This window comes from Mustela nivalis (genome assembly GCF_964662115.1).
Source record: "Mustela nivalis genome assembly, chromosome: X".
NCBI classification, from domain to species: Eukaryota; Metazoa; Chordata; class Mammalia; order Carnivora; family Mustelidae; genus Mustela; species Mustela nivalis.
This window is the reverse complement of record NC_139040.1, coordinates 18,107,713-18,129,844: the sequence shown is the minus strand read 5'-3', so window position 1 is coordinate 18,129,844 and position 22,132 is coordinate 18,107,713. Positions and strand designations below refer to the sequence as shown.

The following is a 22,132-nucleotide window of genomic DNA, read 5'->3' as shown; positions in this document are numbered from 1 at the left end:
ACCGTTTTACCGAGGCTGTATTCCCTAAGCTAGAAACCCAGGTGCACTTATTTTAGGCATTCACAACCCCGGGCTCTGAGTATGTTGTTTTGTGCATGAGGTTAGTATCTACCCCATAGGTATTTGTATATTTCTCCAATACCTCCAGTTTATCCGAACGCATCAGTTTGGGACCAGCAGCTGCGGGCAATGCGAGAGGCGGGTTTCCAGAAATCAGAATGGGGGCATTCGGTATGAGCTCAGCAGGAACCAGGCCCATCCCAGGATGGGGTAAGTAAGGATTGAAAGCCATTCCAGGATTAGCCGCAAGTGATGGATTCATAGGAAAAGAAGTCTGTATGTTTAAAAGAGAAAAAAGGTATTAGAGGTAAGTAGTTTCTTTCTGTTATTTACACAAGGACACATTCTTTCGAAAAGCCTAAGTCATACCCAAATTTACCATTGTTTCTTCTGGTTTCTTTTTCGTCTCATATAAATTCCCACATAGGAGTTGCTTTAGACCAACCAATCTCATTGAGTAACAAATTTATTGGTAAACTGGTCAAACCACACACACAATTTTAAGTCACGAATTAGCCACATTACGTCTTCTTGATGGAATGTCTTTGAAAGGTGTCTTCTCTTGTGCTTCTGCTTTTAACCTAAAAACCATGCCACCAATGATACCATACATGCAGGCAATGTGCCTTGCAGGCCGGCTTCAGGTTCTCCTCTTTCCCAGAGTAAAAACTCTGTATTTGAACCACACAAGAGTACTCTGTTTTAAGTCTCTTTTCTCTCTGATGTTCACAGTAAATTTCCCACTGAAGTCACCGCACTCTTTCTCCTGGATACTTTTTTGCTTTTTTGCATTTTATAAATGTGAGAACCATTATTACAATTCTCTTTAAAAACTACTGAATTTTTTTTTAAAAGATTTATTTATATATTTGAGAGGGAGAGAGCAACTTGAGTAGGGAAAGGGGCAGAGGGAGACGGAGAGAGAATCCTCAAGCAGACTCCCCATTGAGCACGGGCCCGCCCAGGGCTGGAACCCAGGACCCCAGGATCCTGACCCGAGCTGAAGGCAGACGCTTAACTGAGCCACCTGCGCTCTTTTTACTTTCAAATAGTCCTTATTTACTTTCAAATAGACATTTTTGGTTTTCCTACCACCACCTCTGCCCCAGAGTAACTACTCCATTTCATGAATTTGAATAGCTTAGCTTTGGCTAACAGCTACCTGTTAAGCAGCCTGCAAGCTCACACATTCAGTTTTTGTTTTGTTTTTAAGATTTTATTTATTTATTTGACAGACAGAGATCACAAGTAGGCAGAGAGGCCGGCAGAGAGAGAGAGGAGGAAGCAGGCTCCCCACTGAGCAGAGAGCCCGATGCGGGGCTTGATTCCAGGACCCTGGGATCATGACCTGAACCAAAGGCAGAGGCTTTAACCTACCGAGCCACCCAGCTGGCCCACAGATTCAGTTTTAATAAGCAACTTTCATCCTGCCTATACCTCTACTATAGTTCTTCCCATCAGGAGAGCTAACAAGAGCCCATCCATGGGGTTTTAAAGAAAAAAATTCCCAGTGGGTTGAATCTCATTTCTATTTATAGCCTGAAATGGTCTGGACACTTAAATATGTTTCAGATATTCACTCAAACCTAAATTATTTCCTAAATATTTGAAAATATCAGGTTTTCCCTCTGAGAACCAGAGGTGTGGAATTTCAGCTTCCTCTGAGTCTTAAAAAGCGAACAAGAATGGTGGACACAACTGATTCATGAATAACAAGATCATCTAGACACTTATTTACCCTCAGTGTCTCTAACAGTATTAGCTACTAGGGTAGGAATTCCCAAGAGCGAAGGCACAGTACCTAGGAATGACCAGAGCCTAAGGAAATGCCTCTTAAAAGTCAGTGATTGTCTCTAGAATGGTGGGCCCTAGTCTGCCTTAATCCTGGACTTCCTGGAAAGCTGTGGACTAGTCTATGAAACTCAGGAAATTTAAAGCCCTCGCAGAATTCACCATTGGTGCTGGGCTCTGGACTACCCACTATCTAAGAGCTTATGTTCTAGGGTAAGGATTGGTAAATCGCAGCTCCTGAGCCAAATCTGGCCTGCTTGCTTTTGTATGGCCAGATGGTGAGAATGCTTTCTACATTTTTAAGTGGTTGAAAAAAAGTAAAGAGGAATAATATTTTGTAACACATAAAAAGAATATGTATATGTATATGAAATTCATATTTCAGCATACCTAAATAAATTCCACTGTCATTAGGAGACCTGTATTAACAAAAAGTTGTAGATAAGATCCTCAACTTTGCCTCTTGTCCCATGAAGCCTAAAATATTTACAATTTTGTCGGGGTGCCTGGGTGGCTCAGAAGGTTAAGCCTCCACCTTCGGCTTGGGTCATGATCTCAGGGTCCTGGGATCGAGCCCCACATCAGGCTCTCTGCTCAGCGGGGAGCCTGTTTCCCCCTCTCTCTGCCTGTCTCTCTGCCTACTTGTGATTTCTCTCTCTGTGTCAAATAAATAAATAAAAGCTTTAAAAAAATATTTATAATTTTGTCATTTACAGAAACCATCGCTGACCCTCATTCTAGAGGATTCCAAAGAGTAAAGCATTCTGTCAGTCTCTGGAGTGAAGCACTAATTTTGTATGTGCATGTATAGAAATTTCATACTTTTGGCAAGATTCTGCAAGTTGAAACTAATACTACAGGATTCACTAAAATATTTTTTAATTGTTACTAAATTAGGATTCTTAACTATTTCTTTATACAATGATAACTACTTGGTGACTAAGAATGGGAACATAGATGGAACCTTGTAAAGGTAAAATTTTAGGAGCGTTGCTACACGTGTTGGGTCTTAAAGGATTCTGAAAAATCTCTGCATTGTAATAGAATTTAATAAAAGACTATGCTTGAAATACATTCAAGGAATGTTAACTTATTATTTAAATTGGGTTATCCCTCAATCTAGTACAAGGAAATAGAAGTGAAATGCTATGCTAAAGCAATCTTTGTGTCTGCCCAATAGCTTAGATCTGTTTGTAGCTACTTCAATAATATCCAAGGTCAATTATAATTATCGCTGGATGAATGCAAAATACTTTAACTCACTGAGGCTAATCCCGGCCTGAAGTCAATGTAACTGAGGCATTCTCTCTGTGAGCTCCTGTCTAGAGGTAGACAACCAAACATTTTCTCTTATAGGATGGCAAAAATTTGGTAATGATTTGTTGACTTGATTTTAATACCAGAAAAATAACACTCTTAACTTTGACTAGCATTCATAATGCCTAAATTTTATTGCTCATTGGCAAGCATTTATATAGTATAAAAGGAAGCCCTGTGTACTGTCACCATATGAATTTCTGTCCTTACATAATCCGCAAGCACACTGAAATGTACAATTTTCATTTCCCTCAGACTTGACTAACTTCACGTGGAGCACAACTGAATAATCTTGGTTTCAGATTTTTGCTGGGTCGCCTCTACACTCTCCGAATATTGTTCTGTGGGGACTGAGATGGCCAAAAGGCACACTGCAGGAGGCCCGTGGAACCTCCAGACTAGTTAATTGGTCCCTTAATAATAGAGACTTGACTTTGCAAACAGACGCAAGCTGATAGTGGTGTTTATGTTCTAATCACACTTGTTAATGAATAAGTCACTGTGGCCCAAGAGAGAGCTAGGAAAAAAAAATTCAAGGATCAAAAGTGAAGAGTTGCTCTCATCTAGGTCTGGCTTTTCGGATCTTAATCGCAAAAGTGTCCAAGTAAGAGGAAGCACTGCAGGTAGGCAGGCAGGCAAAGGAGTGTGAGTGTGAAAGGTGTAAAATGTAGAGTGCAAGGGAGGACACGTCGTGGTCTGGATCTCTGCCTGTGTTTGGTGGAAGAAGCTGCCAAGTCAGCCAGCACTTAGAATGGAGCGCCTAGATACAGATCTGCATAACACCACGTGCTTACTGCAGGTACGAATCTGGCGAGAGGACAAATGACCTCTTCTTTAGACGGGCAAGGCAATTTTGACTGTTCCTGAAAAGTGAACAAGGGCTGACCTAAAAATTATTTGTTGACGAACCACCGTGTAATAATAGCGACAATTGATCAGTACTCCACTAGGAAAGGAAAAGTATAAAGAGATCAAGTGTTGCCCAATTTTAACAAAGGGTATTGAAGGAAATATGGATGAGGGCGGGGCGATGACAAGAGCTGAGAAAAGCAAAGAAGGTGCAAGAAGCCTGAAGACTATAAACATTTCCATGTGAGTCCAGGATAAATGGATGCTAAGGGTTGGGATTATCAACAGTTCATCAAACTGCCACCACCACCAACACAAATTAAAGCAAAACCTTGCATGGCTAATAGAAAGAGAACTCTACAGAGGGGAAAAAAAAAAGAAGAAGAAGAAAAGGCCAAAGCTGTAAAAAAAAAAAAAATACAGAACATCAGGTAGAAATCAGAAATTAAGAGAATCACAAGAACATGAATTCACCATCTTACTATTGTTAGATCATATATTCCTAGAGGGTAGAGACTGTTTCTAGGTTATCTTTTTATCTACCTCGGACCCTCTGAAATACCTGGCATGGAGTAGATGCTCAATAAATATTTACTGAGTGGAATGAAAACCGATTCCTAAGCTGTTGATTACTTTTAGGTTTACCAGTTAGAAAAATCCAGTTCAAACGTCACCGTACAAAAGAAACACTCGGGGATCAGAAAGGGCAGCACAGAAATTGAATAAATCCATCAGTTTTGCTGAGGGAGATTTTAAGCAGAAGGCTGCCCCCAAACTGTCTTTTCACATAGATGGGAAATGCTGGGTCAAACAGGGCGAGAAGCACGGGATACTTTATACACACGTGGCTGCCCGTGCAAACAAACACAAATAGATGTGTGCGTGCATTTTGATTGATTGATTTTTGATTTATTTATTTGAGAGAGAGAGTGAGTACAAGCCGGCGGCTGGGGCGGGGGGGCGTGGAGGGGCAGAGGGAGAGGGAGAAACAGGCTCCCTGCTGAGCAGGGAGCCCAATGTGGGACTTGATCCCAGGACACCGGGATCCTAACCTGAGCAGAAGGCAGATGCTTAACCCACTTAGCTACCCAGGTGCCCGTATGTGTGCATTTTAATTTTTTTTTAAAGATTTTATTTATTTATTTGACAGAGAGAGATCACAAGTAGGCAGAGAGGCAGGCAGAGAGAGGAGGAAGCAGGCTCCCTGCTGAGCAGAGAGCCCGATGTGGGACTTGATCCCAGGACTCTGAGATCATGACCTGAGCCGAAGGCAGCGGCTTAACCCACTGAGCCACCCAGGCGCCCCATTTTAAATTTTTTAAAGGATTTTATTCATTTATTTGACAGAGAGATATCGCAAGTAGGCAGAGAAACAGTCAGAGAGAGGGGAGGAAGCAGGCTCCCCTCCGAGCAGAGAGCCTGATGTGGGGCTCAATCCCAGGACCCTGGGATCATGACCTGAGCCGAAGGCAGAGGCTCAACCCACTGAGCCACCCAGGTGCCCCCACGTGTGCATTTTTAAACTGGAGTGGCTAAATCATGAGTAGCAGAAGGTATCCAATGCAGAGTTCTGGGAAAAATGTCTTAGTGATACTACAGACCAAAAGATGCAACTTCTTACTACAAAATGTGTGGTACCAGGGGACAGCAAATTGTTAATGTGACTGACATCCACAGAATGGTTTAAGAGTAGAGACCAGCTAAAGAAGAGTTTAAAAGGTTTAGAAGATGTAGGGTGCCTGAGTGGCTCAGTCGGTTACATGTCCAACTCTTGATTTCGGCTCAGATCATGATCTCAGGGTTGTGGGATTGAGCCCTGCACCGGGCTGCACACTTAGTGGGGAGTCAGCTTGAGGTTCTCTCTCACCCTCTCCCTCTGCCCCTCTTGCCCTCCCTCGCTCTTGTGTGCTCTCTCTCTCTCTCTAATAAAGAAGTCTTTAGAAAAATATTTAGTAGATGCATAAAGTATACTAAAGCAAAATAGGACCGTTTTGGGGGAACCAGTTTAAGATCATGATCAAGAGGTCTCCTCATGGCCTTCTCTCGTGAGATGAGATGGTTTTGATAAGGAAAAAACTATCCCCAATAGGGTGAGATTGTCAGGCATTGATTTTGTTGGCCACTGCTGTTGCTTTATCTTCCGTCAGAAAAAAAGCTTTTCACAGAGCCCTCCAAACTTCCTGCCTTCAACTCACTGTGATCAACAAGCAGTTCTGGGATAGTTTGCTGTGCCTTAGACTGTGATCAAGAACAGAGACGCTAACAGGCCCACATGGTCTCATTAGCTCCAGGCTGTAGCCACTGGAGCTCAGGAGCCCCAGGAGGAGGACACGAAATGGGCGGAGAGGAGATTATGTTGCATTTATCCCATGAGAATATATGGGGGAGGCTAACGGGAGAATGCTGAGATTTGTTACTATTGGAGCAATGGGGCGTCATAAAAGATATCATGTACAAATGATCCCTGTTTAGCTGCAAAAACTGTAGCATTTCCATTTCACCTTTGAACAAACAAGGTTTCACATTGTGTGTTAACCGAGCTGGGACAAGGCCGCGAACTTACTGCTGGTGGGACTTACTCTGCTTGACTATAAAAGGAGCTTCAAGCTGTGTGACATACACAGCCTAGGGAGAGGACGGGAATAATGACTCCACTTTGCACCAGTAATTGCAATCAGGAGTGAATCTAGGATTTGTAGGGCCTCAAGTTTAGGCGGCTGGGTGCGTGAGGGGAGCCTTAAGCACCAAGAGTACACAAATGTATTTTGCAAACTTTACAAACACATTGTAAATACACCGGTGGGGCTCCTCCCAGGGCCTCGGATGGAGACCATGCAAATGAGGGGCCCTGAGCCTTCACTAACCTCCAGGTAAGCCTACCCGTGGGAACAATTTGCTGAACAAATAAATGATGTTAGGCTTCAGTTGCAGTATCTGAAAGTGAAATCTTGGCTAACCTTTTAGCAAACATGGTAAAATCCACAGGAGTTTGGGGCTAGCTGCACTCCGCACACTCCTGTGGTGTGTGATGTAGTCAACCTCGGTCTGTGTGGAACGTCACGTGATAACGACGGTCATAATTATATTAGGAGCACATTCGCCTAATAATTACATAATGCCTGTCATCACCAACTTGAATGTTCTGCAAAAATCTCTTTACAAAACATGGAGATGTAAGCATATCGAGATGAAAGAACAAAATGTTGCCATTTATCGTTTAGAGAGTAGATAAGCTGAAAATTCCTCTTGAGCACCTTCATTAAAGGGCACTGGAATTTCTGTAGTGATCATGAGACTGGTCACCTGGAATGTGGACATGGTTTCCTTTTCCACTAAGTCTACAAAATGGCTTGCCCACCTTTTGTCATGATAACTTTTATTTATTTTTTTAGAAGATTTTATTTATTTTGAGAGAGTGTGCGTGCATATGTGAAGGGGAGGGGCAGGCAGAGGGAGAGGGAGAAGCAGGCTTGATCCCAGGACCCTGAGATCATGACCTGAGCCAAAGGCAGATGCTTAACCAGCTGAGCCACCCAGGCGCCCCTTATCATAACCTTTAATAAAAGAGCCATGACAATAGGGAGATGGCAGATGCTTCAGCCAATGAAGTTAGTTTTGTGTATGAACCATATGTGAGCTCTATGTACTAGAAAACCTGTAACTCTGATGGGAATCAGCAAAATGTAGAAGGTACCACGGTTAAGGAGGGATGCTATTCTTTGTCTTTAATGACTGAAACACTGAAGTACTTAACATTTTCTAAAATGAAAAAGTAAATAAATTATTTTGCAACTCAGCTTCTATTTGCTTAACGCTGTTACAGTCCAAAGTCCTGTGGAATGATACAAAACTTTATATTCTGAGGTGCTACCTCAACCTTCATTCCTTGCTCTATTAATGTCAGATAAACATATGAGCTTGTTTATGGGAAATGTATCTGGTACAGAGAATTATAGAAATGATGTAAAACGGTGGGGAGGGTTCAGACATACACTAGATGATACTATTTGCAAGGAAGGACAGCTCTGGAGTGGAACCAGTTTTTTGATAGGCTCTGTGGTTTGAAACACTCTAACTTGGCTGCAGGACTTCAAGTCACGAAAAACAGCAGACCAGGGGACTTGGCACACCCCAAAGGCTGAACCCATGACCTCTATTATAAATCATCAGGTGAATACACTTGACTGGGTCGGTCAAGTTCACCTGCGTGTAAAGAACTGTTTCCACGTGCATCACCGCATTCAAAGAGAGAAACCAAAGGGGTTTACTAGACATGGATAGATCTAGACTATGCAAAACGTCTAAATCAGAAGTGTTTCTAATCGGCTGACAACACCATATGCACTTCACATATGCAAACATTACATCCATCCGTGAGAACCCTTCCTCCCGTAATGAAAATTTCCGGTTGTGAAACTGAAATTTAAAAGCATCAGTTTGCCTGAGAGCAATCCAGTGTGTCTGATTTCCTTCAAAATTCTTCAACAGGGCTCCTGTTTGCCTCCTAATTATGCCAGGGGGAGTTCTTATACATGACTTTTTTTTTTTCTGTGAACATGAGAAACTATCTCTTAATGGCATCGAAAAACACTGGGGAGTCACGCTCCTTGTCTCACTCGCTAAAGTTCCTTAATAAAGCTAACAAAAGCTTTCAGGGGTAGAATTTTATACCAGCAAATGTCAATTCAGACCTGTTAAATACAGTGAACAAACTTGCCTGCTACAGCAAGCATTCCCCGAAATTGACTAGGTGTGGCTTTTATTCATTGTTCAGTCACATTGAACATCCCATTTAGGTTGACATTCCCTTTATCTGGGGCTCATAATAAGCAAACCATACTCAATTTTCCGAAAGCAGATGTGCTCTCTTGGTATCCTAGAAACAGATCAAAGTATGCTTTGTGGAAAGACGTGAAGTTCAAGCCAGTGATACCAAATGGGTCTTAATGTGCAACCATCTAAATATCAGGACTGGAAATTTAAACAAAGCCTTGACTATTCTAGGGAGAAGAATCAGATTATCAGGGTGGTGGGGGCTTAAAAGGGATAGAGAGTTGTTTGGGGAGCGAAGGTACCAGAAAAGTCAAGTAAAATCATACGTTACTTCTACAGTAATATCAAGATCCATAATAAAGAACATTTCTTTCAAATCAGACTGGTAAATGTCACTTAAAATTGCTCACACTAGTGCAATTACAACACGCCTACAAAGCTTTCTAGACCACAAAATAGGATCATATCAATCATCTTGGGGTTAGTTTTTTGTATACATAATAACGGCAGAAATTAATCTTTTATCAGTTTATCACATCACAACAGCTATTGTTAAATAATCTACAAGGTAGAAAAGCAATTTCCAATTGTTCCCTGGGGTCTTCTAAGTAATGTCTTGTATCTTACGACATGCTATAAAATAAATTGTACTCCTGTGAGTCATATCAGTCATATTCTGCAGTCTGAAATTGGAAATTACCCTCATGGAAGAAAAAAAGGGAAATGTATTCTATTATAGAAAGCATGGAGAATTCAATTAGAAAGCACAAGAGGCTAGAGAACTCAACGGATCTCTTATTGGACTCTAAAAAAAGCCACTCCCTCGTCTCCAGGGTGAGCCAGCATGATCAATAATGCATGAATGGTTGAGATGGGGAATGGAAACACTCTCCTGGAGGCTGAATAGAAGATGACTAGTCTGCCTTCTGCTTTTACCCCTACTTTATCCCAGGCCTCGCTCTCTGATTCCCTGAAACCGGGTATTTGATTGATGCCCCGGTGCTATCTCTTGACTAAGAAAAAAAAAAAAAAAACCATGCTGGGCTCAGGTGTGTAATACAGTCTGGCCTCTATTCTTCGCTCCTTCTGAAATTGGGACATCCACTAGAGGCCACGAGTGGTAATGGCGGTGGGTGAAAAGCTCCCTTGCTTTATTCCCTTACTGCTCATGTCTTTCTGGACTCACCACAAACATTCATTTCTCTGTGGTTTTGTTCAGACTATTCCCAGAATCTGGAACACCTTTTTTTCCCTACCCTTTTAGAAACACGGAGGAGCGAAAACAGCTCACTGTGTGAAAGCTAACAAAAGGGTTGGAAGAAGGAGTTTAACTGTATGAAGCATTATGAAAGGTCAAAGAAGAGCTCAGAGCTCACTGATGACCTTCTGGGAACTAATTTATCAATGTCATTAATCAGCACTGAGTTCTAAGGCAAATGTTTTTGGCAAACTTCTAGTATGGGGAATGAAATCTATTCATTTTACTTAATGCTGTCTGGCCCTTCTGGAAAAAGAGGATCATGGTGCAAAATTTCAGCGACTCATCAATGCCCCGACTACCTATAAAGATGTACCAGTGAAGGGGTTGCCCTGTCCACACGGATTTCCTCGAATTCTGAGAATCGATTTTATAATAAAATAGGCTTTGTTGAGACCACATTTTCATTGTATTCATCTAAATACGACAGAGCAGAAAAGCTACATGGTCTTTAGCTTTCAGTGAGTTTACTACATAGTCACTGACCAAATGGGTAACAGATGAAGACAACATACTCCTTTCCAATTAGTATCTCAATAATGGAAGTTCTAAGACTAAATTGCAACTTTATATTGTAAGGTATCAGGACAAAATGAATTTTCAATAGGACAAAATTACTTTGTCAAGGATCCATTTCAACTCATTGATCTATAAAAATACCAGATGCTGGGCTAGAATGGCGACATCATCTTTTTAATTCCTGCAGAGGGAAACTCTGTGGCTGCGCTAAGCTAAACCACCATCAAATACCTGGCCAGGATTCCTCAAGAATGTCAGGATCATGGGAAACAGGGAAAGACCGAGAATCGGTCGCAGACCAGAAGAGAGAGGGGACACAGGAGTCAAATAAATGTCCGTGGTACCCTGGATTCGACATGGGAACAGCAAGACGACCCTAAAAAAACAGCTAATGAAGTCTGAATAAAATCTGGAGTTTAATTAATAGCAATGCGTAAAATGTCGGTTTCTTCACCTTGACTATTTGTCAAGAAATTAACAGAAGGAGAAGCTGGGCGAGGGGTAATATGGGAACTCTCTGTACTGTCTTTGCCAACTTTTCCTTCAACCTATAATTATTTCAAAATAAGAAGCCATTAAGAAGTAACAAAACCGCCATGAAAGAGCAAGGAAATTTCTTTGGCTTAATACGTGAGAATTCAACGGTTTACCTGTAATAACAATCAGACCTCCTCCTCATCTTAAAATGCCCCTGCTCCTTTATTGTTATTCTTCTAGAAACTGAATTCACGGTAAATGTAACCCAGGTGTTAAACCCAACACACCCAAAAGCCCAGCAAGGGGATTTCGGCATAGATCTATATTCTTAAAAAAAAAAAAAAAAAAGACACACATACGCAGTTTCTCAAAGACATAGCCGTGACTTACAAGTGATGACATGTGAGCATTCTGGAGCATAAACTGCATTTGCTGGGCGAACATGGCCGCGGCGGTCTTTTGTTGGATCAGATTGTTGCGTCCATTAATTTCCAGCTGAGTTTTTAAGTGTGGAGGAGGGTGAAGGTACTTGCAGTTCTCTCTGGCACAGCGACCCTGAAAATGAAGAATTAGATGAATGCGCATTGGTATTTCTCAAAATCCGGCAACAAAGTAACAAAAGTTTATGCAGTCCCAAGCATGTGTGGATTCCTGTAATAAGCACTTTGCACGCACGAATTAACAGTCTTCATAAAAACCCCCTGGGATCGATAACCTTTTAAGCTCCACCTTCCAGGTGAGGAAACTGACACTTAGAGAAACTGGCGCAGCTAGAAAGTGACAAAACTCGAACTAAAACCTGGTTGGTCTGATTCCAGAACCCATTCTCTTAGCCACTCTGCTCTGCCCTACTTTAATATGCATCAAATTATATTTAAAACATAAAATATTAGGAGGCACTTGGGTAGCACAGTCAGTTTAGGGCCAAACTTTTGGTTTCCGCTCAGGTCGTGATCTCAGGGTTGTGGGGTCGAGCCCCAGGGCGGGCTCCTCGCTCTGCAGGGAGTCTGCGTGAAACTCTTTCTCTCTCTCTCTCTCTCTGCACCCCCCACGGCCACTCTCTCTCTCTCTCTCAATAAATAAATCTTTTAAACATAAAATATTAGGAATACTATGATACTCTCATAATGTTACAGATTAAATAAAAATTTCCTGACATGTAAAATCATGTGTGTTAAATAAGATTTAGGATTTGGATCTGCATACAGAAACCATCAAGAAAATTAAGGGAAAATGTTAGATAACTATATACACATAAATATACCTGATAAATTTTAGATCCATTTTTCTGGGCAGTTTTAAAGTTCTTTTTCCTGAATCCATACAACATGGGAAACATCTTGAAATCCCCTGGCATTCTGTTCATCAGAGCATACCTCTTTATACCTGACAGTCATGTTGTTCCTTAGGTTCCAGAGGCAATGGCCCTAGATCACTTGGATAATTGAGACCAAAGTGTATTTTGGAGTCTCAGCTCTTTCAATGTTTTTTTTTTTTTTAATTGATTCTTTACGAACTTCCAGACAGGATAATATGTCAGTCCTGGGCAACCAAATATGCCTTTGGTGTTGTTTAAATGCTGACATGGCTGCTAATTATGGTGTCTACTATGTGGTACCAAAGGACATCAATGGATAGAGATCTATCACAATGTCAAATGTGACCTGTTCCATTCGTTTAACTGGCCAGCACTCTCCAAAGAGGCTACTGAACCTCTCATTCATATGACCAGGTCCCCCATAATCTTTTCCAGATAAGCGCAACTGCAAGCAATTCTTCTCTCCACCAATGCTAAAATTCTTTACACTGGAGAGAGGGGTGGAGAAAAAGAGCAGCTTTTGGGGGGAGGTACCCAGGAGTGTAATATAAGCTCCCAGGCCACCTGAATCCACAGGAGAAACGGGTTAGTTCATCAAGCGTTTCTGACACATGATAGGAACCTCCCTTACTTCAGATGGCTAAACCTTTCCACAATCACGCCTCCACACTGAGTTATCTTGTCATTAAAGCATTCCTATAATTTCACTGCGTATCAAGGTGTGGCCTTCAAAACTTTCTAGAGCTACATTGAACACAAACCCAGATGCGTGCATGATAAGAAGCTGAATATAACTTAGAGCTTGAGAAATGAAAGGAGCCATGATTTTTTGTCAGTTTCGTCCTTTCATTTCTCCCAATGACAAATTTCATTTTAACCAAGTCAAATAATTTAGAAAATCAAATCATATCTTACTTTCCACGTACCTTTACATTCCTCTGCATATCCTGGTAAAGGAAGCATTTATTGGTAGGAAGAGTTGAGAATGTTATTAACCCAATCGTTCTGATTTTGTAAAAGTAGCTTAAGAACGGCTACATCATTTCAGCACATACCAGGACTGGCAGGAAATCCTTCTATGGGCTCAAAAACACAACAGTGGAGGGTTCCCCCCCGCCCCACTAATGTGCCTCCTATGAGAAAACATAAGCTTCATTTTACGCCTACCACAACCTGCACCGAAGCGAAATCGCAAGGATTTTAGTCCCTAGATTTTCCACCCTCCACCCAGTGTGACCGAGGTTCTCTGGCTCAGAGTTAACAACCCTGCGGGGAGCGCTGATGCTTGCTGGCCAAGCATGCCAGTTTATACTTGGGGGTTCCTCTTCCTCCTCCCACGCCCTACCATTAAGATTTCCCCAAGCTTCAGTCCTAATCCTCTGCTCTCTAATCTCCCTTCCCTGGAGAAACAAAGTTCTTGTAAAGTTTCACCTATCACCGCACTGGCTCAGATCGTAAATCTCTGTCTCTACTTCTGCTCCCTCTTCGGAATTTCGGGGCTTTCCGTCACTAACTGCAGCTGCATTTGGAGGTCCTGCCCCCCAACCCCACCAGGTCTCAATAACTTACTCCTGACCTTCCTTCTCTGTGAATGATCTTTCCTCTTCCTGTGGCAAACACAACCATAGATGCTTGCACAGAACGCAGTCTGTAACCCCTTCCGAAGAAGCTTTGTAATGAGGGCTGTCTCTTAAAGTCAGGAGTTCCAAACAATGGATCAGTTTAAACAATGAAAAGAAAAGGAATACACTAGGATTTTTTTTTTACCATTGTTACGATTTCAAGTTTTAACATCATTTACATTGAGTGCTATCAGTGAGGAAGAGAGGGAGAGAATGCTGCGTATTTGGCACATCTTCTGCCAATCTACAGATAAAGGATTACTTCCTGCCTTTGTACTTTTATATTACTGTCCTTTACATATAATAACTTTTCTTAAGCTTTGTCTCAGAAAACTAATGACATTCGTACAAAGCAAAAACAGTACACAAAAAAAGAAAAGAGAATTACACTTTAATAATTACATCAAGTTGAGCTGTAAAACGGAAAGTGTGGAATAGGAGGCCCCAGAAGATTTAAACACAACTTATTTGTCTTAGTTATGAGATTTTTACTTGATTTATAAAGCATTCCCTTTTGAATGACAGAATCCATAATTTAATTCTATAACAATGCAAATGCAAAGCAATACTACCTTACCAGAGACGGCTGCTTATGCTAAAGAAAGCTTATAAAAGACAAAAAAAATCTGCATTTTCTATCCAAACAATAGATGACCAGACCAAATAATGTAATATCAGTGTTATCTGGGGAACACAATATTTCCCAAGAAAACCAAGCCTCTTAAGTTTTTTCAAGATGACTTTGGAACTCAGGCTAACATACTGATAGGCACAACACTCCGTGCTAACAAATCTCTTCTGCACAGTCCTCATTCTTCAAGAGGCCCAAACTTAATTATAGGCCAAAATACTTAAACTAGAGTTTGGAGTCGTAGGGGAATAAACTTGGTTTCTGACATTTACTAACATCTGCTTTTGGTCCTTCTTTGGTAAACAGGTAGGGATGGGTTGGGGTGGAGGCAGGGGAGGGACTGCCCAGCACAGTATCTAATCACCCATTGTTCTTGGACTTTGGAAAACTAAAGACTAGAAAGTTTCCAGCGTTTTCTTTCGACCAGCTAAGCACTTTGAATGGGTCACAAGATATCTTACCACACTGGGTCTATAACAGCCCAGAAACTATCTTGGTCTGAAAAAAAAAAAATACCCCTCAGGTTTCCCAAGCCACGTCAAAGGTGTCCCAAGTCCTCCTTCTAGAACCACAGGTTCAGAGTTGCCATGTGCCCAGTGGACCATGTCAAAAAGGACTCTACAAGTCTTTACCTTTGACAGTTGCCAACCACCAGCAGAGCTGGCTCTACCCAGAAAACAGCAGCTAAGGTTAGTCAAGACAAAGAACTCTCTATGGGGTGCCTGGGTTAGGGTGGGAGGGGGTGTGGGGGATGGGAGGGTGAGGGCACCCTCAGTTAGGCTTCCCCTGCCGACTCTTAGTTTTAGCTTTGGTCGTGGTCTCTGGCTCCTGGGCTCATGGGGTTGAGCCTCACATGGGGCTCCAAGCTCAGCAGGGAGTCTGCTTGGATTCTCTCTCTGTCTCCCTTCCCTCCCCTGCCCCATGCGCTCTCTCTAAAATAAATAAATAAATAAATCTTAAGAGAAAAAAAAAAAGATAAAGATAAAGAACTCTCTCTCTGCTTCCCCCTACATATACACGGAGAATTAAAGAAGAATGACAGAGATTAGCATGCCAGTTCATGTATGCTCGCCTGAATTTCACTTCCTTTCCATTTCCTTTGGCCTTAAAAACAAACCATTCTCATCTGGCCTTTCACTATGTTCCTGAGTTAAGAAAATAGCAAAGTGATTCAATAGGAAAGTGGTTCTTAGTCAGAATAAGAGCCACACTACACCCATGGACCTTCCACTTCCCCCTTCCCCATCTACTTGCTTTGAAATTGCACCCAAAAAGCAGCAGGGGGAGAAAATGGTCAATGAAACTTCTGAAATACATCTGCATCAAAAAGTTGATGACAGACAAAGGAAAAAGTTGCCGAGCATTTGTAAAACCTCCACAATTCAATCTCTTTCCTTTTTCCTACCTTCAGGCTTTTGACAAATGAGTACAAAGCCTTTGACGGAGAGAGAAAAGTAGCATTGTAGAGATTCAAATCCCACCTAAGTCTTGGGAGTTATGAGGGTGAGTCTGTCAGATCCAAGATTTCCCATGCACTTGGTGGTAGAAAAAGCCTGTGAAATGTACTTTTTAACGTTCCTAAGAGAAAGCTCTACCATCCATCAGAATAAGAAAAGGACCCTAGGAAGCTGAAAATTACCTTTTGTCAGTCACAGTATCTTAACAGGAACAGCTGTTTGCAGAATGACTGGCTTCTTCAAATACATGTGGAATTACAGGGAGGGGGGTGGTGGGGGGAACCCCTCCCCTCAGATTCAATGATTACTGGGTTACCTTTTCAAAGACACCTCACAGCTCTGCTAGGCGACCAAGAATGAAAGTGAAATGCTAAATATAGGCAAAGAACAGATGATTTGTTCTATGAAACAAATTATGTTATTTCCTTTTAATGATCGTGTGTTAAATGAAAAATCCTGTAGATCACAGCAGCCCACTGACACACACTTACATGCGTAGACACAGCTGCTCAGAGGAAGTAACAGTGATTCAAGAATTACAAATCACACGTCTGAGGTTGCCTGGTTCCTACCACCATCAAGACCTATTCAAAGGCTAGAACAATCTAAAGGAGCTAAAAGTGAGGGGACATCAACATCAACGTATTAGCCAGACCTCAGCACACTAATGGCTAATTTCCCACTTTCTTCCTCTTAGGGTTCTGTCTTTCTAAAAAATGGATAAAATCTGCATCCATTTCTCCTCCAACATTATAGCATCTATGAACATTGACAAATATGCATAAAGAGCATCCTTAAATCTTACATATAACTTGTAATTTAAATTTGCGATGCAGACAAGAAAGCTTTTTTTTTAAAGTCTTTAATAAACCATTTCCTGAAAATATTGAAGGCAAGATTAATGAGGCTGAACACAGACCCCCATGGAGAAGGCCAGCCAAGCACCCCCCCCCCCCCCGTCCCCTGCAGTCAGCTCAGCATCTCATTTCCTTACACTACTGAACTCTGCTTTCTTGAGGTCCCATTTACGCACACACTGGGCAATGACTTTGGCACAAACCAGACACCAAGTCTGAATTCAGATAAGAAGCTGGGAAGAGGGCAGAAGAACTTTCTTGCCTATCTGCCTCAGGAAAGCTTTCAAATGGTGACCTCCAAATAGATGAAGGGAGTAGGGCTCCGCGATGACAACTTGTTCTGAAACAGTCCACCGAGATGGCCTGATTACCAGCTTGTAACATTTAGGGCTGAACCGGACTTTAAGGAACATCCCGTGTGCCTTTATCTTCCTGAGAAAGCAAAGAGCCAAGAAATGAGAGGACTCGTCCTACTTCAGACGCAGCTCAGTTAGGGGCAGAAGCCAAGTTCCCAGGCTCGAACTCCCCAACATGGATTTTCAGTTCAAATGACTCTTCCCCTGTAAAGATCTGCCTAGACTCCCCTCCCCGCGCTGCCTCTCATTTATCTCCCCCTCTTCTGAGCCTCCACTTGCATCTTGCAGTTTTATCCCAGCACTTATCACTGTGCACATCGATAAATTGTTTGCATGCCTATCTCCCCACTAGACTTTGAGCTTATCCAAAGGCAGGACTCTATCTTCCTCATCTTTGAACCTCCAGGGATGTTTCTGTGTCTGGAGAAGAGCGGTCACTCCATAAGTTTGCTGAGTGAATGAATAAAGTTTGTGAGAATGATTTTATAGGGAGCAACACTAAGTCTGCCTTAGAAGCCTACTTGCTGGGGCGCCTGGGTGGCTCAGTGGGTGAAGCATCTGCCTTCGGCTCAGGTCATGACCCCAGCGTCCCAGGATGGGGAGAGTTTGCTTCTCCCTCTCCTTCTGTCCCTCCCCCAGCTTGTGCTCTGTCTCTCAAATAATCTTTTTTTTTTTTTTCAAGAAGCCTACTTGCTTCTCTAGCTGTTTCCTTCCATTAAGTTCTTTCTTTTTCCTCCAACAAGAAAACATAGCCAACTTATAAATAAGGCTGTTCTGATAGTCTGTCTCAAATGACTGGTTATTCTATTCAGGTCTAGAACATGGTGAATTCATACTTTTCTTTTTTTTTTTTTTTTTTGCTGTGAATATATATTCTGGGTTGTATGTGATCACGATGGCTAAAAACTCCTGGTAGTTCAGTATAACGAAGCCAGAAGCGTGAGGAATCCACGAGGCACAAAGACACAAACCCTGGTCTAATTCCAGGGGTCTACAGCCACAAGAAGCCCCCACGCCACAGGGCCCCACAGAGCCGAATAAAGGAACCTGCAGCAGATCCATGGGCAGTCGCCACCTGAGTCGCCCAAGGCGAACACTGCATTCCCAAGCCAGCTTCCAGCACGCTGCTTTCACCCCCACCTCCCCGCCACCCCCACTCTTACCCCAACCCCACATTCTGTGCACAAGCTGCAAGTCAAAATCCCTGAAACTACCTACTTAGAGGTAGAATATGTGGCTTTAAGGCAGTCACATCGGGTGGGACCTTCTTGCGGATCTCTATGGCACGCACTGGCTTCTTATAAGAAACCTGTCCCCGCTATACTTCAAGACCCGCCCCCCCCCCCGCCACAGCTCACCCCCCCATTCAACTGTATTTACATTAAACACTTGTTTTCAAATAGTCACGAGCTTAAATTTTTCCGTGAAATTTTCTGAAGAGCAAATAACACTAAAAATCAGAGGCTGGTCACAGAAAAACCATGCCTGCCTCACCCGTGGCTCAGATCTGCTTCCTGCCCCCACCTCTAAGTCCCCACTGCCCGCACCCCGCACCCTGTCTGCCTGCCCCAGTCTCATCGAATACCTTCAATCGAGCTGGAAAAATATTAACTGAGTTATCTGTTCAATAGTAAGCTGCTCAAGAACGCACCCCCTGTGTTTACAAAGCAGCTGATCAGAATCAAATGAAAACCAAAGACAAGGCAAGCATGTCCGTACCAAGTCACCAAAAGCATTCATGGAGGCTGTTTTTAAAGCAGCCTGATGGCTGCCAGCATAAAAAGTCATTAAAATACAGAAAACAGGAAAGAGAACATAATGGCATTCAATGTGTAACTCCAACAAATAAAATCCCCACAAAATCACGCGACATAGGCTCGTCAGGAAACAACATAAGAGAGATGGCTCGCTCTCAGCCCACAGTCAAATGTTGGGTTCTTAGGGTTCCTTCCCCTTCCTTTGTTAAGACACCCCACCTAGGGACCTACTGTAGTGATACAGACCCAGGACAAAGAGGGCACCGGCTGCTTGCTGCCTTTCTTCCTGGCTAGGGCTTCTGCCCTAGCGGAACCCCATCCAGGGTTGCCAGATCTATCAAGTGGGGATACAGAACCCCCAACTGAACAGGAATTGCACACAGGCGATGAACAATGTTTTAGGATAAGTACGCTCCCCACTTTCTGTATCATTCTTCTACCCTGCTGAGTTGAGCTAAATTGAGTCAAATCCTCCAAAACCCCATTTTACTCCCTTTACCTTAAGGACAAAAGGATTTCTCTCCATGGAATCCACCCAGGTTCTACTAGGCCTTCGACTGCCCCAAGCAAAGCAGAAGACGCTCCCAGACCTAGCTTACCTGACCAGCTGCAAGGAATTTAAGGAAGTTGGCTGTTGGAGAAAGCAATTTTTTAATCCATGGCTCCTCCCACCAAAAGCTTCCCACAGCTCCCTACCCGTCAGCCACTCTACTTTTCCCACCCACCGTGGCGCAATCGTCTATTCAAATGACTTCGTGCTTGCCCGGGGCTCCTCCTTGAGGTGGGGACGAAGAGGGCCATGGTCAGTGACCACCACTCCTAACTCCTGACTCTGAATTTATACACATTTTTGGAACATAGTAATTACTACAGGAAGATGAGGCTTTTGTGTTTTGAAGGTTTTATTTGGGGGTGGGAGGGGTGAGGACGGGGGAGGGGGTAAGCTTTTTTTTTTTTTTTTTTTCTTCAGCCTCGTCTGTGGAATTCTCACATTCAAGCAAAAGTCATCCATTAAAGCCGAGGAAAATGATAGCCCCACATGACAGAAAATGCATATCCCCAAAGTGGTAATTGTGAACATTTAGGAATCCATTACTAGACATGGTCCTGAATTTTTTTTTTTAAGTTAGTAGGCACGCAGCCTCCCCTCTTGCTTGCTTTTGCATTCAGTTGTTGCAACATCCCTATCATGTGGTCTCTGGAAAACTCCACTCTCGAGAGAATGACCATGAAAACAGCAAATGAGATCTTAATACGATCATGAAAACGGGTTCGATCTCTCAGACCCCAGAAACGGTTTTAGTGATGCTCTAGAGTCCTTGGACCACACTTTGCGTACTGCCGTCCCTTGTAGTACCCAACGATCCCTGGTGTAAGGAGCGTTCTCTTGTCTGTAAACTGTCTTGAGGGCAGAAGACGTGTTCTAGGCATGTTCTAGTCCCAGCGCAGAACTTAGTGCTTGGCCCAGAGCAAAGCTTGGCAAGTGATTGCTCGTCCGACTGATTTTCGACCCCCAAATTTCAGTACCTCATAAACTTCATTTCAGTTTTCCCATATTTTTCCTGTAACTTTGTTTACACGCTGTTGTGAAACAAAAATGCTTTTAATTGCACGGTGCACTCCAAAACATTCATATCTTATGAGTGCAACAGAAGTAAGAATGTAATAGATGACTTCTGCATTTTTAAATGGAGAGATTAAAAGGATAAAAGCAAATCCGTCTTAAATGTTCAAAGAAAAGATGCAGATGCCTTTGTTGGAATTATCAAAGATTCAGAACAGGCCAGTTCAGAAGGAATGAAATCACACTACACTGGGGAAGTTTACATGTCTGTAGAGAACAAAGGATGGGAACGCAAAAGTAAAGCTGGAAAAGCATTTGCCAGAGTGTGTACCATAGACCAGTGCTCCCAAGAGAGGAGCCTCAAAAGCTCAGTTTCCTGGAGGAATTCTTGTAAGAATGGCATACTACATTCCTCTTTAGAGCCTGACAGAGTGTATCAAAGGATCTCTGTCCTATATACCCCACAGTCAGGAAATCTGCTATCCCAACACAGCCGAATTGCAGAACCTCCCTCTTTTCGTCATGAAACACCTTTTACAAACAGTTTTTCTTTAGAATGTTCTTAAGGAAGAGGCCGAACGAATGCTCCCTCCTACTAAAGCTAAACCATGGTAACCGATGGGTCAAGTTAGTTTTTCCTTCATACTTTTCAGTTCTATTTCTCTTCTCCTAACTAGAAAAATACAGTGAAGTCCCAAGAACCGGGTGGTCCGTTGAAATGACATTGAACATTTTTGTCTATACCAGATGTGCCAACAGCTAACAAGATGGAGATTTTTCCCTATGATCGCTACGAAGAAAGATCTGCAGCTCATCTCCCCTGCTTTTTTCCTTTCTTTGAATGCTTCAGCCAGAGAATGTCCGGAGTAACAACTTTGGGACTTCTCTAATGGGCTTTCCCTACACTGTGACTCCTGCCCCATGAAACCATGCGCTTTAGGTGTTCATGACTTAAAACGTAAGGGTCTCAAGGGAGTTTAAACCGCACTAAAACTTGGGAAGTAAGGAGGTGGTTGGCAATCCCTCGATTCCTAAGGGTCTTAGTTTTGCACTTGACTTAAACCGTGGGGTCTCCACTTGGCAAAATTAAGTTTCCTGTCTCTGAGTAAAAAGAAGGTTTCAAAGAAATTAACTTTCAAACAGCTCGCAAACATCGACCAAGAGTATAAGGAGATAAGAGTATAAGAGTATAAGTATTTTCAAACAGCACTGATTATTGTTCAGGTTTAAACAATTTATCTTTGCAGAGCTCAGTATGCCGCTGAGAATACATTAAATCATTACATTTAATTAATTTTTTAATTCTTAATTAATTAATTAATTTAATTTAGTCATTACATCATTCCAGCCAGGGATCCTTCCTTCCACCCAGAGGTTACGCAAAGGGCAGGAATCGTTATTGATTTACCTTTTGCATTTTGAAATTAGAAGCACAAAGATGACAATCAGTCCCTCTTTTGCTAAAACCTAAGGCCTTTTTCAGATAAAGAAATTTAAAAGCATGATGTCAGAATGGCTATTTGCAG

At 42.4% G+C, this 22,132-nt stretch overlaps 1 protein-coding gene across 11 annotated transcripts in view; it reads right to left on the bottom strand.

Moving 5' to 3' along the window:
* MBNL3 (muscleblind like splicing regulator 3) overlaps window positions 1-22,132 on the bottom strand; it is a 109,476-nt gene that overhangs the window by 19,089 nt on the left and 68,255 nt on the right. For 9 of the 11 annotated variants that reach the window (XR_014307082.1, XM_082716991.1, XM_082716989.1 and 6 more), the window contains exons 3-4: window positions 11,435-11,599; window positions 143-334 (exon numbers count right to left, since the gene is read on the bottom strand). Coding sequence is in view for 10 of the 11 variants with exons in the window: in XM_082716991.1 (XP_082573117.1) it covers window positions 143-334; window positions 11,435-11,599 (357 nt within the window). In the remaining variant the exon portion in view is untranslated. The other 2 variants (XM_082716985.1, XM_082716993.1) reach the window with 2 other exon arrangements.